At 42.7% G+C, this 14,859-nt stretch overlaps 2 protein-coding genes across 4 annotated transcripts in view; one reads left to right on the plus strand and one right to left on the minus strand.

Moving 5' to 3' along the window:
- Positions 1 to 14,859, plus strand: part of LOC132396199 (integrin alpha-E-like) — a 300,648-nt gene that overhangs the window by 114,945 nt on the left and 170,844 nt on the right. For both annotated transcript variants that reach the window (XM_059973778.1, XM_059973777.1), the window contains exons 15-16: positions 1,442 to 1,645; positions 3,166 to 3,296. In XM_059973778.1, the coding sequence (XP_059829761.1) occupies positions 1,442 to 1,645; positions 3,166 to 3,296 (335 nt within the window). The remainder of the gene's footprint in view (positions 1 to 1,441; positions 1,646 to 3,165; positions 3,297 to 14,859) is intronic.
- On the minus strand, positions 4,263 to 11,584 carry LOC132396202 (uncharacterized). 2 transcript variants are annotated; one of them, XR_009512896.1, is made up of 3 exons: positions 11,510 to 11,584; positions 5,933 to 6,077; positions 4,263 to 5,588 (listed from the first exon to the last, which is right to left on the minus strand). XR_009512896.1 is itself a non-coding variant. In XM_059973782.1 (2 exons), the coding sequence occupies exon 1, from the start codon at positions 7,156 to 7,158 to the stop codon at positions 6,211 to 6,213; it is 948 nt and encodes a 315-aa protein (XP_059829765.1). In that variant the 5' UTR covers positions 7,159 to 8,228; the 3' UTR covers positions 4,263 to 5,588; positions 5,933 to 6,210. The 2 variants fall into 2 exon arrangements, 1 of the variants encoding a protein (XP_059829765.1); XM_059973782.1 differs by lacking the exon at positions 11,510 to 11,584 and having other exon boundaries at positions 5,933 to 8,228.

Here is a 14,859-nt window from a genome sequence, read left to right on the forward strand (position 1 = left end):
TTTCTTCATATGAAAGTCCTGCCATCCCAGGAATCAATCTGGTGAACCTTCTCTGTACTCCCTCTATGGCAAGAATGTCTTTCCTCAGATTAGGGGACCAAAACTGCACACAATATTCTAGGTGCGGTCTCACCAAGGCCTTGTACAACTGTACAAAAGCCCCCTTTATTCCCACTCTTTACCTCCTGCTGGCCAACCACTCTTTTATCCATACTACACACAAAATGCTGGAAGAACTCAGCAGGCCAGGCAGCATTTATGGAAAAGAATAAACAGTTGATGTTTTGGGCTGAGACCCTTCAGCAGGACTGGAAAAAGAATGAGAAGTCAGAATACAAAGGTGGGGGGAGGAGAGAAAGAAGTACACGGTAATAGGTGATAGGTGAAACAGAGAGAGAAGAGGGTAAAGTAAAGTGCTGTGAAGTTGATTGGTGAAAGAGATAAAGGGCTGGAGGAGGGAGAATCTGATAGGAGAGGGTAGAAGATCATGGAAGAAAGGGAAGGTGGAGGAGCACCTGAAGGAGGTGATGGGCAGGCAAGGAGATAAGGTGAGAGAAGAGAACCGGAATAGGGAATGGTGAAGAGGGGCCAATTGCCTGAAGTTCAAGAAATTGATGCTCACGCCACCAGGTTGGAGGCTATAGAGATGGAATATAAAGTATTGCTCCTTCACCTGAGTGTGTCATTGCAGCAGTAGAGGAGGCCATGGACTGACATGTCAGAAAGGAAATGGGAAGTAAAATTGAAGGATGGGTACCGGGAGATCCTGCTTTCTCTGGCATATGGAGTATAGGTGCTGAGCAAAGGAGTCTCCAATCTATGTAATGTCTCACCAATATACAGGAGGCCACACTGGGAGCACTGGGCATAGTATATGACCCCAACAGACTCACAGGTGAAGTGTTGGCTCACCTGGAAGGACTATTTGGGGTCCTGAATAGCAGTGAGGGAGGAGGTATAGAGGAAGGTGTGGCACTTGTTCTACTTGCAAGATTAAGTGCCAGGAGGGAGATCAGTGGGGAGGGCCGAGTGGACAAGGGAGTCATGTACGGAGTGATCCCTGTGGAAAGCGTAAAGTGAGGGGGAGGGAAATATGTGGGGTGGTAGGTGAGGACAAGAGGAACCCTGTCTCTGGTGTAGCAACAGGAGGATGGGGCAAATGTGTGAGAAATTTTATCTTTCCTGTAATACCATGGGTTCTCACCTTGTTAAGCAGCCTCATATGCAACACCTTGTCAAGGTCAATGTCCTTTCCTCAGAATTCTCCTATAATTCTTTGCTTTGAAACACCCTTCTAAATCTCCTCTACACCTTTAGTGCTGTTGTTACCTTTAGGCTGGTGATCAGAAAATATATAATGCTCCAGTTGTGTTCACTGGACGACATATAATCATGCTTCAGGATATCTCTGCTCCCCATTCATTATTTTTTAATTTAACAGGGTATCTTCGATGATGAGATGCGTTTGATGGGAGAAGTCGGTAATTCCAATGCCAGATTTGGGTTTGCTATTGCAAACATAGGTGACATTAACAAAGATGATCACAATGATATAGCTATCGGAGCTCCAGTGGAAGAAGATCATTGTGGCAGCATCTATATATTCAATGGTAAAAGGAATGGCATCCACAAAACTTATTCCCAGGTAAGGTTATCTGTAGGAGATTCATTATGATTGGTTGTATCCAGGCTCTCAAACTTTTCTATTATATCTGTAACTATCTTGAAGAGCAAAAGCAGCTATATCCTACCCTTCTGAAGCTTATGACACTAGTAATATAAATAGGAATGGTAAGTAATTAAACATCTTTTGAGAAATCAAGATTGATAGGTTGAGGAAGATGTTAAGAAAATGAGATTTTAGAAAGAGTGGTCAGTCCTCAATGTTTTCCGAAGCCAATGTATATCATCATCTTTGATGTTTTGAACTCCAAAACTGTCTTAAGATTTAATGTTGCACTAATGGCCTCCATAATCACCTTCATCAGGCTATGGTTTTACAGTCTGGTATGTTCCATAGTCACTCACCAGCAGTGCAAGAGAGAGGAAATGTGCCATTGAATGTAACAGTATTTGTTGATGAGGCTGCACTTGCAATATTATGTTCAGAGTTGTTCACCCTCTTATAGGAAGAGTGTAATTAAAATGGAAAGAGTTCAAACAAAGACTCTATGGACTGCGTTATAAGGAGAGGTTAGTCAGGGTGGGCCTCTCACTCTTCAGAGCACTGGCAACTGAGGGGTGATCTCACAGAGATATATACAGTAAAATCATAAAGAGCTTAGATAGGTTGAGCAGTCTTTTTTTCCCAGAGTTGGGGAATCAAAAACGTTTAAGGTTAGAGGTGAATGGTTCATTAAGAACTTGAGGCAACTTTATTTTTACATAGTGGGTTGTAGATATATGGAGCAAGCTGCCAGAAGATGTGACTGGGGTGGATACATTGGGAATATTTTTTTTAAATGATTAGAGATTAGAGGGATAGTGGCCAATTTCTGGGAAATGAAATTTGCTTGAAGATACATCTTGGTCAGCATAGACTCATATGGGCCTATTTGACTATGTGACTTCAACTTCGCCCATAGCAATATTCGAAGTACATTTATTATTGAAGTATGTACAGCATATGATGTACAACTTGAGATTTATCTTTTTACAGGTAGCCACAAAAACAAAGAAACCAAATGGAATCCCTTTTTAAAAGAGGCCCTCAAACACTCAATGTGCAAAAAATAAACAATGCAAACAATAAAAAGTAAAGAAATAGGACTCAGAACTAAAGTTCACAAATCGAGTTCACAGTCAGTTCATTGCTGCAGCCAGGAGCCCATTAGTTGAAGGCCACAGCCTCATTTCAGCACAGAGACAAGTAAATCTCGTGGAGTAGTGAACTAAACACCGGCCTGGCCCCAACACCCCAACCTTTTCAACTGGCCCTGTGCTTAGATAGACCAAACATCGGCTCATTCCTCACTTTCAGGCCTGGACCCTGCCGTTCCAATTTGACCTCAATATTGCATTTAGTGTCCACTAAAATTTCTAGTGAAAGATAGATGGGCGTGTATAGACTGGATCTGATCATGAGAAAAAAAAGACAAGTAAACTATCAGAAAATAGTTTAATTTACTATCTACTGATACACTTTTTACTCTTTGTATTCTTTAGCAAATAAAGGGGAAGGATGTAATGACTGGTCTGCAGTACTTTGGACAATCAATAGATGGCACAACAGATGTGGATGCAGATGGGCTACTTGATATAACAGTCAGTGCAAAGGACAATGTTGTGGTGCTCAGGTATGTAGACTTACTGTGTAGATTCAGGTTAATTCAGACACGAGGGCCAGTACATTTTGGACCAATTAGCTGAAGTTTCATTGAAATGGTTAAAAGTTATACAAAAGAAAAACTTCCATTTAAATGAGTAACAATTCATGTATTTAAATGAACTACCAAACAAGTTAAAGCTCTACCAATACCTCTACAGTACTATAAAACTGTGTATTAGATCCCAATAGTTATCGATGGATGTGGTGAACTACATATACCTGTCTGGACACGCCCCCTGCTGACTGCTCCTGTGGCTCCTCCCACAGACCCCTGTATAAAGGCGATCAAGGCCTGAGCCCAGCCTCTCAGTCTCCAGGATGTAGTATGGTGGTCACTCACTGCTTGTTCCTTCTTCCAGTCAATAAAAGCCGATATCTCACCTTACGTCTCAGAGTGAGTTATTGATGGTGCATCAATGGAGGAATTTATCTGCCATGTTCTTTTGATTAACTGTAAATGAACAAAATCAGTGCAGACACCTAGTGCAGGTATGGACTGCCTTCATGCAATGCTTTAAATGATTGCATCCTCCAAACCTTCATTTTCATTGTAACATTCAACATGATTGTTGATACCTTCCTAACTTGTTGAAGTAGTGAATTCATTTAATTTTCATTCCCTGCTGTTTCTGGCATCTCCAAGCCTGAATAATTGAAACCACGGTGAGCAAAACAGTTCAGAATTGTCTTGTTGATCATTTCTTGCCAGTTATCAATGACAAAAATCACCACTTTTTGCAGACAAACACATGCAATTGACTCTTTTTAACTGGTCGCTCTAAGCATGCTGTAGTGTCCAGCGGCCTCACAAGTGCCTGCGACTGATACTAGTTAGGAACTGTTCCGCAATAGTCTCCTTCCCCAGTCGAGCAGCACAGTGTCCCAAATAAACAAAAGGAATCCAGGCTATTTTCTCAATTTAGGTTTTATTCATTAAGAGTTATTCCAAATAAACAGCCGCCCTGATTAACTGATGGGCCAATTAACCAGAATCCACTGTATAACATCTTACATTAGACAAATCAGTTTGTGACTTTGCTGACATTTTCACTTTGCTTTATTAATGTTCAATATTGCCTATATAAGCTGGAAATACGAAAGACTGCAGATGTAGAATATGGAGTAACAAACAATCTGTGAAGACACTCAGGGGGTCAAGGAACATCTGTTGGAGGAATAAATTTATTGACTTTTCAGGTCAAAACCTTGCGGCAGGACTGAGAGAGAGGAAAAGATGGACAGTATAAAGAGAAGGAGATCCTTCCCCTCTTTATGCTGGCCATTTCCCCTCTCCACTATCAATTCAGATGCGGGATCTGGACCCGAAGCATTTACAGTGCTTCCTCTTCCACAAATGCTGGTCAACCCACCAAGCTCCTCCAGCACATTTTTTGTGCCTATATAACTTGTTAGATTGATTTGATCAAAAGGGCGGCATGCAGTTAACATGATGCTGTTACAGTTCTGGAGTTCAGAGTTCAATTTTGTATCCTCTGTAAGAAGTTTGTGCATCTTTCTCGTGAACACATGGGTTTCTTCTGGATGCTCCAGTTTCCTCCCACATTCCAAAGACATATCAGTTAGTAGGTTATTTGGTCACTGTAAATTGAGTATCCTGATGAAGGGTCTCAGCCCAACGTGTCAACTGTTTACTCCTTTCCATAGATGCTGCCTGGACTGCTGAGTTCCATAAGACCATAAGACATAGGAGTAGAATTAAGCCATTCAACCCATCATGTCTGATCCACCATTCCATCATGGCTGATTCTGAATCCTACTCAACCCCATACACCTGCTTTCTCACCATATTCTTTTAGTTTCTCCAGCATTTTGTGAGTGTTGCTTTGGATTTCCAGCATCTGCAGATTTTCTTGTGATTGTAAATTGTCCTCTGATTAGACCAGGACATGCACATGATGAACAAATGAATGATTAGACTAGTGTTAAATAGATGGGTTGCTGAGTGGTGAGGCTCAGTGGGTTGGAAGTGCTTTTTCTGTGCTGCATCTCTAAAAAAATATAGGAGTTTAAACAGTGCAACTAAGGCTGTTGGGACTCAAACTGAACAATTCTTTACGTGGATTGTTTTTTTATTGTAAAATATATATACACAGTAGTAACTGGGTTACATAGTGTAGTGTTCTCATTCAGGTGTAAGAACTCTAAACTAAACACCAAGGTAAACCATAGTCAATGAGGCATGATCCCAGTAAGATTAACCGTTTACTGTTCACTCTTCCACATTAACGTATGGTGAAAACTGTTGATAAAACAATACAAAATATATTCAGTATTTGTTTCCTTCTTGACATCACATTTACATCATAAATACTTCTAAAAGTAAAACTACAACAAACTATATTACATTAAAATACAACATACAGTCAGAATCTACCTACACCATCAACTGGCTTTAAATACACTTCAACACAAACTATCCAGCAATGCTTTCAATAGCACAAGAAAATAAACTTTATCAACCATCATTACTTTTAACAGAATCAGCGTTAACATTTTTACTTCAACATATCGATTATCTTATAAACTTACGGCATTGCTTCTATGATGTTTCTTAGTGCATCATGTTTCTTTAAAGAAACTTACCTTGTGCTGATCCTGCACACACAAGCCCCCTCCTTCCTGTTTCTCCAAACTGGTATTTTCCCACAAGACACGGCGAAACCGGGTGTGTTGTCATCGCATGCCACATCACAGACAACGAATGTACTTTCAACAACCTTAACTTTAACTAGAAAATAATTACAAATGAATTACTAAAGCGAAAATGTATTAAAGCTAAACAAATGCCTTAAGGGCAACACACTCCCCGCCTGACCTTTGTAAGGTCACTATGAACATAATACAAAACTTCAGTCTCTAAATCAGTCTTTAGGTAGAAGTAGAACGACTTCTGCAACTGGCCTTTGGTAAGTTTTCACATCACCTTCGTCAGAAATTTTCAACTCAACCTTCCTGACATGTCCATCCCTACCAGGGAATGTGGCACTGATTCCAACCATTGGCCAGCAGTTGCAGGCAATCTGCTTGTTCCTGAGCAGGACGATATCTCCAACTTGAAGATTCCTGCGAGGTTCTGTCCACTTTTGTCTGAGTTGCAACAAAGGTAGATATTCATGTCTCCAACGGGACCAGAACTGATTTGCGAGAGCCTGAACCTGTTTCCATTGCTTTGTGTACAAGTCCTTATCTGAGAAGTCCCCAGGTGGAGGAGGAACTCCTGCCTCCTGCATAAGGAGCATTAATGGCAAGAGTATGAAGGGGTTTTCTGGGTCAGAAGACACAGGTAGGAGTGGTCGTGCATTTATAATGGTTATGACCTCTGCCATTAGTGTGCACAGCACTTCGTGAGTCAGTCGGGTGCGTTGCTGTAAAAGTATTGAATCAAGGATCCTTCTGGCGATACCAATCATCCACTCCCATGAGCCTCCCATGTGAGAGGCATGTGGTGTGTTGAATTCCCAGTTGCATCCTTGCTCACTGAGGTACCTTTGTACTGTTTTGTCCATCCCGAGCTCCTTGGATGCTCCAACAAAGTTCGTGCCGCAATCAGACCTTAACTGTTTTGCAGGGCCTCTTAGTGCAAAGAAGCGCCTGAGAGCATTAATGCAGCCGGATGTATCCAAAGATTCGATTACCTCAATGTGCACCGCTCTTGAACTCATGCAGCTGAACATGATGGCCCACCGTTTGCTCTCTGCTTGTCCTCCTCTGGTGCGTCTAGTGTTGATTGTCCAGGGACCAAATACATCGAGCCCCACATATGTAAAAGGAGGGCAGGCATTGAGGCATTCTGGTAGGAGGTCTGCCATACATTGAGCTTCCAGCTTCCCTCGCAGTTTCCTGCAGGTTACACATCTGTGAAGTACTGAATTGATCAGTGTTTTGCCTCCCAAGATCCACAGTCCCACTGCCCTGTCAGGTGACAGTCCTGATGCCTTACCTGTTCATGGTGATGGCGAGTAAGCAATAAGGACACATGGCTGTCTTTGGGCAGGATTACCAGGCTCTTCTCTACAGCTGAAAGGTGAGAATGTATTAACTGGCCTCCAATGTAAATGAGATCGTTCTTCAGGATCGGGTTGAGTTTCCTCAAAGGGCTGTCCTTTGGTATTTGTTTATTAGCTTGGAGGGCCAAAAACTCCCTCACAAAAGCTGCTCTTTGAGTTGCTTTAAGGATGACGTCCTTTGCCTGGGCCAATTCGTCCACAGTGCGAGGTAAGTTACATTTGTGCCATCCCTTGCATTTACTATTTCAGGATGAGTGTTTGTGGGATCTGGCTATGTGAATGAGGAATGCAAGTCTTCTAACTAAGGAATTCAAGATGAAGAACCACTGAAAGCATTCGGTGGTACATATTGATTCTTCGAGGTAGGTGACTCCTGTTTGTATTTGCGGCCGAATTTCCGAGTCTCTTTCGGGTTCGATCAACTCAAATTTCTTAATCGTTTGAGTTTTTTCTGCTGATGGATGATACTGGAAGTGGGGTTCCAGGAAGTCTGCGCCAGACGGGATGCAGATACGGATCTCGATGCATGGTCCGCAGGGTACGTACATAATGCCATTGTTCATGCTTTGATGACAGGCAGATACGTTGAACTCTATTATAAACGTAGACGTAGAAATGTTTTGATTCATTATAAATATAACCAAGCACCACTTTGCTATCCTTATAGAACTTGGTGTCATCCAGCTCTAGGTCTAGCTTGTCCTGGATAAGATCCGCCATTTCCACAGCCAGGACAGCTGTGCACAGTTCAAGCCTTGGAATTGTCAGCTCAGACTGAGGAGCGAGCTTCGCCTTACCAGTTACAAATCCTACTTCAACTTGACCATCCTTCCCAACTACTTTCAAGTAAGCCACAGCACCGATGGCCTGGGTTGACGCATCCGAAAACACGCACAATTCTCTGTGCGCTGCCTTGGTGAATGATGTCGCAATGTACCTACGTGGGATATGAAGCTGTTTTAGATCTTGAAGTGAATCTCTCCAAGCCTCCCATCTGCTTAGCTTGTCTTCTGGTAGAGGAGTATCCCAGTCGGAGAGCTCAGAGGTAAGTTCCCTGAGAAGGGCTCTTCCCTGGATCGTAACTGGCGCCAGTAGGCCCAAGGGATCGAAAACACTGTTGACAGTGGAGAGAACTCCACGGTGAATGGCTTGATCACGGTCGGCACAGAGAACATGAATATGTCAGTTGTAATCTCCCAAAGGAGGCCCAAACTCTTTCGTGTGGGTATGGTTTCTCCATCTAGATCTAGGTCTTTGATTGCCGGAGCATAGTCATTGTGTGGAAAGGCCTCCATGACTGCCTGACAGTTTGATGCAAAGACTGACTGTCCCAGTGTCTTGTCAGTCACTTTACTACACTTGTTGAAGCCTTGTCGTGCTTCCTTGATACACATGAAGCTTGTGCAGGGTTGAAAAATTGAATGGTGGCCACTCTAGCACATTGGTCTTGAGTGTGTTAACTGTTGTTTTTTTGTACGTTGCCAAGGCACACCTCTCCTATCACCACCCAGCCCAGATCCAGGCATTGGGCAAAGGGGGTCTTGTGTGGTCTATTGACCTGCTGCCTGACCTTGTGCACCTGGAGAATGTCTCTTCCAAGTAGCAGAAGTATTTCTGCTTTTGGATCCAGTTCTGGGATGTGCTTGGCAATGTGGTGGAGATGCAGCTGGTGTTGCACTGTGCTTTGCAACCAAATCTCAGTGCTGTTATTCAAAATTTCATTGCACTCTAAGAGTGGAGGGAGACAGATGACAACTTTACTGTCCAGCGACTCGAGCTGAAGCCTTCTGCCTTCCTGCCATATGTTTCTACGCTGCCTGAGCAAGTTCTAAGGTAGTATGGGAACTGATTACTCTCTACGTTGATCAAGTCGAAGAACTCTGGTCTGACTAGTGAGCAATTGCTCTGGTCATCCAGAATTACATAGGCTTTTATGGCCTTGTCTTTGCCTCCCTTAAGGTATACCTTAGTGAGGCAGATCTTTGAGCAAGAACGGCTTGACTGACCTTGACCGCAAACTTCTGTGCAGCTCGAGCTGACAACAGTTGTCTTGGAGTGATCCTCTCCGTCCCCGCCGTCCTCTTGTGAGGGTGAGGGAGCTTTGTCAGTTTGTGGTAACGGGCCGGGATGCATGGCCCCATTGTGATTAGTGCTATTACATTCTGAGCACTTCACGGGGGTCATACACTCTCTAGCGAGGTGAGAGGTAGAGGAACAGCATTTAAAACATTTTTTTCTCCTTGACTAGGGCCATTCTCTTGTCAAAGGGTTTTTTCCTAAACGTTCTGCATTTTTGAGGGGGTGGGATTTGTTGTGCAATGGACAATTCTTGCTAGGGTCATTGTTAGTTGTGGAGACTTCAGTTTTACGCACCGAGACAGGTTTACTGATGTTAAAATTATTCAGAGTGGATTTGACTGGCTTGGAGTGAATTGTACTACTACCTTGACTCATGAGGCTAGGGTCGTTTCACTTCTTCGCCTCCTTGCACACAAACCTAGTGAAATACTTAAAGGGAGGAAATCGACCACCGTTCTCTTCCTTATACTCTGAGCCAACAGACACCCACCTTTCCTGCAGCCCAAGTGGAAGTTTGTCCATGATTGGTCTAATTCTGTATGAAGTATCTAGATATAACAGGCCAGTTAAATAGCCATCTTCTTTAGTGCCTTCAATCTCCACGTGTAGATCTCCGAGTTCTCTTAATTTAGTGTGGTCCTTGGCTGACACCCTAGGAAAATTTTCCAGCTGTCGAAATAGTGCCGTTTCAATAATAGCACTCCGGAAGTCTCTCCCATGCTTTGCGTAAGGCTAGCTTGGTTGATGTACATTGAACGTATGCGTCTCACCTGTTTGCATGATTCTTTTCCCAGCCATTTTGTCATAAGATCCAACTCTTGGGTTGCTTCGAGCTGGACTCCGCCGGTAGCGTTGGCGAATGAGGAGTACCATGCACATTAATTTTCAGGCTTATCGTCAAACTGGTATAGTCCTGAAGTGATGAGTTCTCGCCGTGCTAAATACTGTGCCAGGGGTTCAACTACAAGTGGCACACTGGCTGGGGGAATATGTTGGCAGGCATATGATTGAGCGTGTATGTTCTTTATGGGATTTGCTGTTCTGACTTCAGCCTTTGCCTCTTCTCTCACCAAATCTGGTAAGTTTGGTGTCAAGAAGTATTTGTCATCAGCCCTTTCGTTCTCGATTTAATCACAAAGTTGCAAGCGTGAATTGTCTTCCTCAGATGGATGCGATACAATTGGGCCTCTCTTTGACTCCTCATGAAATGGGACGTTAGCATATAAGTATGGAAAGGAAGAACAAATCTTCAGGTCCATTTGAGATTGGACGTAGTCGCTAGTGCATTCCAATCTGGTCCTTTCTGAAGTAGGTTTTACTTCATCTAGAACATGCATTTCTTCAGCACTTTCTAATATTTCTGCTTCCACACTAGCTGCTTTGGCTTCTCAGCGTAGCGTCAGCACTTCTAACTCTGTTTCTATCCTTACCCTTTCCAAATGGTTTTTGGCTTCTTTGGCAGCCTTTTCCATTTTCAGTTTTGCTTCCTGTTCAGCATATGACGCTCTCACCTTGGAGGTTTCTGCTTTAGCTCTTGCGAGGGCAGCCTTACTCGTTGATGCCCCACTGCTCCTTGCGCTGGATGGCAACAACTTGACGCTTGATTGCGTGACCATCATACCATTTGTTGAAACACCAAATAATGCCGCCTTTTCACTGCAGTATTCTCATTCAGGTGTAAGAACTCTGAACTGAACACCGAGGTAAACCGTAGTCAATGAGGCACGATCCCAGTAAGATTAACCGTTTACTGTTCACTCTTCCACATTAATGTATGGTGAATACTGTTGATAAAACAATACAAAAGATATACAGTACTTGTTTCCTTCTTGACATCACATTTACATCATAAATACTTGTAAAAGTAAAACTACAACAAACTATATTACATTAAAGTACAACATACAGTCAGAATCTACCTACGCCATCAACTGGCTTTAAATACACTTCAACACAAACTATCCAGCAACGCTTTCAATAGCACAAGAAAATAAACTTTATCAACTGTCATTACTTTTAACAGAATCAGCATTAATATTTTTACTTCAACATATCGATTATCTTATAAACTTACGGCGTTGCTTCTATGATGTTTCTTAGTGTGTAGAAAGAAACTTTCCTCATGCTGATCCTGCACACACAAGCCCCCACCTTCCCATTTTTCCAAACTGGTATTTTCCCACAAGATGCAGCGAAACAGGGTGTGACATCATCGCATGCCGCGATACATCACAGACAACGAATTTACTTTCAACAACCTTAACTTTAACTAGAAAATAATTACAAATGAATTACTAAAGCAAAAATGTAATAAAGCTAAACAAATGCCTTAAGGGCAATACACATAGTAAAGCTCAGAATTGAAAATCAGGCTACTTTATGCTTTTTTTTAATGAAATAGTTAATACTTAATTTGTAGTTGAGAAGTCTAGGGAAAATGATCACATAATTCACTAGAATGACTCCAGCAATGAAGAATTTCAGCTGTAAAATTACACTGGAGAAGTTAGAATTATTTTCCTTGGAGCAAAGAAAGTTGGGAAGAGATTTGACAGAGGTATAGAAAATGATGTTAGGTTTAAGTAAAGTAAATAGAGAGAAATTGTTTCCATAAACAAATGGTTCAATGCCCAGTCAGCAAAGATTAGGGTAAAAAGATACAAGGGGGATATGACAAAAAAAATGTAGCGAATGATCACCTAGAATTTGCTGCCTTTAAGGATGGTGGAAGCAGAGTTAATGAGAATTGTCAAAAATATTGGAATCAGCACTAGACAAGGCTAAGGGGGAATGGGCCTTAAAAGATTGCTATACAGGAGCTTTCATGAACAAATGGGATGAATAGCCATGTGATTTTAGAAAACATAGAAAACCTGCAGCACAATACAGGCCCTTTGGCCCACAAAGTTGTGCTGAACTCGTCCCTACCTTAGAAATTACTAGGCTTACCTATAGCCTTCTATTTTACTAAGCTCCATGCACCTATCTAAAAGACCTTATCGTATCCGCCTCCACCATCGTTGTCGGCAGCTCATTCCATGCACTCACCATTCCCTGAGTAAAAAACTTACCCCTGACATCTCCTCTGTACCTACTCCCCAGCACCTTAAACCTGTGTCCTCTTGTGGCAACCATTTCAGCCCTGGGAAAAAGCCTGTGACTATCCACACGATCAATGCCTCTCATCATCTTGTACACATCCATCAGGTCACCTCTCATCCTTCTTCTCTCCAAGGAGAAAAGGCCGAGTTCACTCAGCCTATTCTCATAAGGCATGCTCCCCAATCCAGGCAACATCCTTGTAAATCTCCTCTGCACCCTTTCTATGGCTTTCATATCCTTCCTGTAGTGAGGCGACCAGAAATGAGCACAGTACACCAAGTAGGGTCTGACCAGGCTCCTATATAGCTGCAACATTACCTCTCGGCTCCTAAACGCAATTCCACAATTGATGAAGGCCAATACACCATACGCCTTCTGCTCAGAGTCAACCTGCGCAGCTGCTTTGAGCATCCTATGGACTCGGACCACAAGATCTCTCTGATCCTCCACACTGCCATTAACACTATATTCTGCCATCATATTTGACCTACTAAAATGAACCACTTCACACTTATCTGGGTTGAACTCCATCTGCCACTTCTCAACCCAGTTTTGCATCCTATCAATGTTCTGCTGTAACCTCTGACAGCCCTCCACACTATCCACAAAACCTCCAACCCTTGTGTCATCAGCAAACTTATTAACCCATCCCTCCACTTCCTCATCCAGGTCAGTTATAAAACTCACGAAGTGTAAGGGTTCCAGAACAGATCCCTGAGGCACTCCACTGGTGACTGACCTCCATGCAGAATATGACCCATCTACAACCACTCTTTGCCTTCTGTGGGCAAGCCAGTTCTGGATCCACAAAGCAATGTCCACTTGGACCCCATGCCTTCTTACTTTCTCAGTAAGCCTTGCATGGAGTACCTTATCAAATGCCTTGCTGAAATCCATATACACTGCTCTTCCTTCATCAATGTGTTTAGTCACATCCTAAAAAAATTCAATCAGGCTCGTAAGGCATGACCTGCCCTTGCTGATTACTCCTAGTCATATTATACCTCTCCAAATGTTCATAAATCCTGCTTTTCACGATCTTCTCCATCAACTAACCAACCACTGAGGTAAGACTCACTGGTCTATAATTTCCTAAGCTATCTCTACTCCCTTTCTTGAATAAAGGAACAATATTCACAACCCTCCAATCCTCGGGAACCTCTCCCATCCCCATTGATGATGCAAAGGTCATCGCCAGAGGCTCATCAATCTCCTACCTTGTCTCCCACAGTAGCCTGGGGTACATTTCGCCCGGTCCTGGAGACTTATCCAACCTGATACTTTCCAAAAGCTCCAGCACATCCTCTTACGTAATATCTACATGCTCAAGCTTTTCAGTCTGCTGTAAGTCATCACCACAATCACTAAGATCCTTTTCCATTGTGAATACAGAAGTAAAGTATTCATTAAGTACCTCTGCTATTTCCTCTGGTTCCATACACACTTTCCCACTGTCACACTTGATTGGTCCTATTCTCTCACCTCTTATCCTCTTGCTCTTCACATACTTGTAGAATGCCTTGGTGTTTTCCTTAGTTCTGCCCACCAGGTCCTTCTCATGGCTCCTTCTGGCTCTTCTAATTTTCTTCTTAAGCTCCTTCCTAGTAGCCTTATAATCTTCTTGATCTCTAACATTACCTAGCTCTCTGAACCTTTTGTAAGTTTTCCTTTTCTTCTTGACTAGATTTATTACAGCCTTTGTACACCACAGTTCCTGTACCCTACCGTAACTTCCCTGTCTCATTGGAACGTACCTGCACAGAGCTCCACACAAAAATCCCCTGAATATTTGCCACGTTTCTTCCATACTTTTCCATGAGAACATCTGTTTCCAGTTTAAGCTTCCAATTTCCTGCCTTATAGCCTCATAATTCCCCTGATTCCAACTAAACACTTTTCTAACATGTCTGTTCCTATCTCTCTCCAATGCTATTGTAAAGGAGATAGGATTATGATCATTATCTCCAAAATGCTCTTCCATTGAGAGATCTGACACCTGACCAGGTTCATTTCCCAATACCAAATCAAGTACTGCCTCTCCTCTTGTAGGCTTATCTACATGTTGTGTCAAGAAATCTTCCTGAACACACCTAACAAACTCCAACCCATCTAAACCCCTTGCTCTAGGGAGCTGCCAATTGATATTTGGGAAATTAAAATCTCCCGTTACGACAACTCTGCTATTACTACACCTTTCCAGGATCTGTTTCCCTATCTGCTTCTCGATATCCCTGTTGCCATTAGGCGGCCTATAAAAAACATCCAGTAAAGTTATTGACCTCTTCCTGTTCCTAAACTCCACCCACAGAGACTCTGTAGACA

Source organism: Hypanus sabinus, chromosome 6 (genome assembly GCF_030144855.1).
Source record: "Hypanus sabinus isolate sHypSab1 chromosome 6, sHypSab1.hap1, whole genome shotgun sequence".
In the NCBI taxonomy this organism is placed as follows: domain Eukaryota; kingdom Metazoa; phylum Chordata; class Chondrichthyes; order Myliobatiformes; family Dasyatidae; genus Hypanus; species Hypanus sabinus.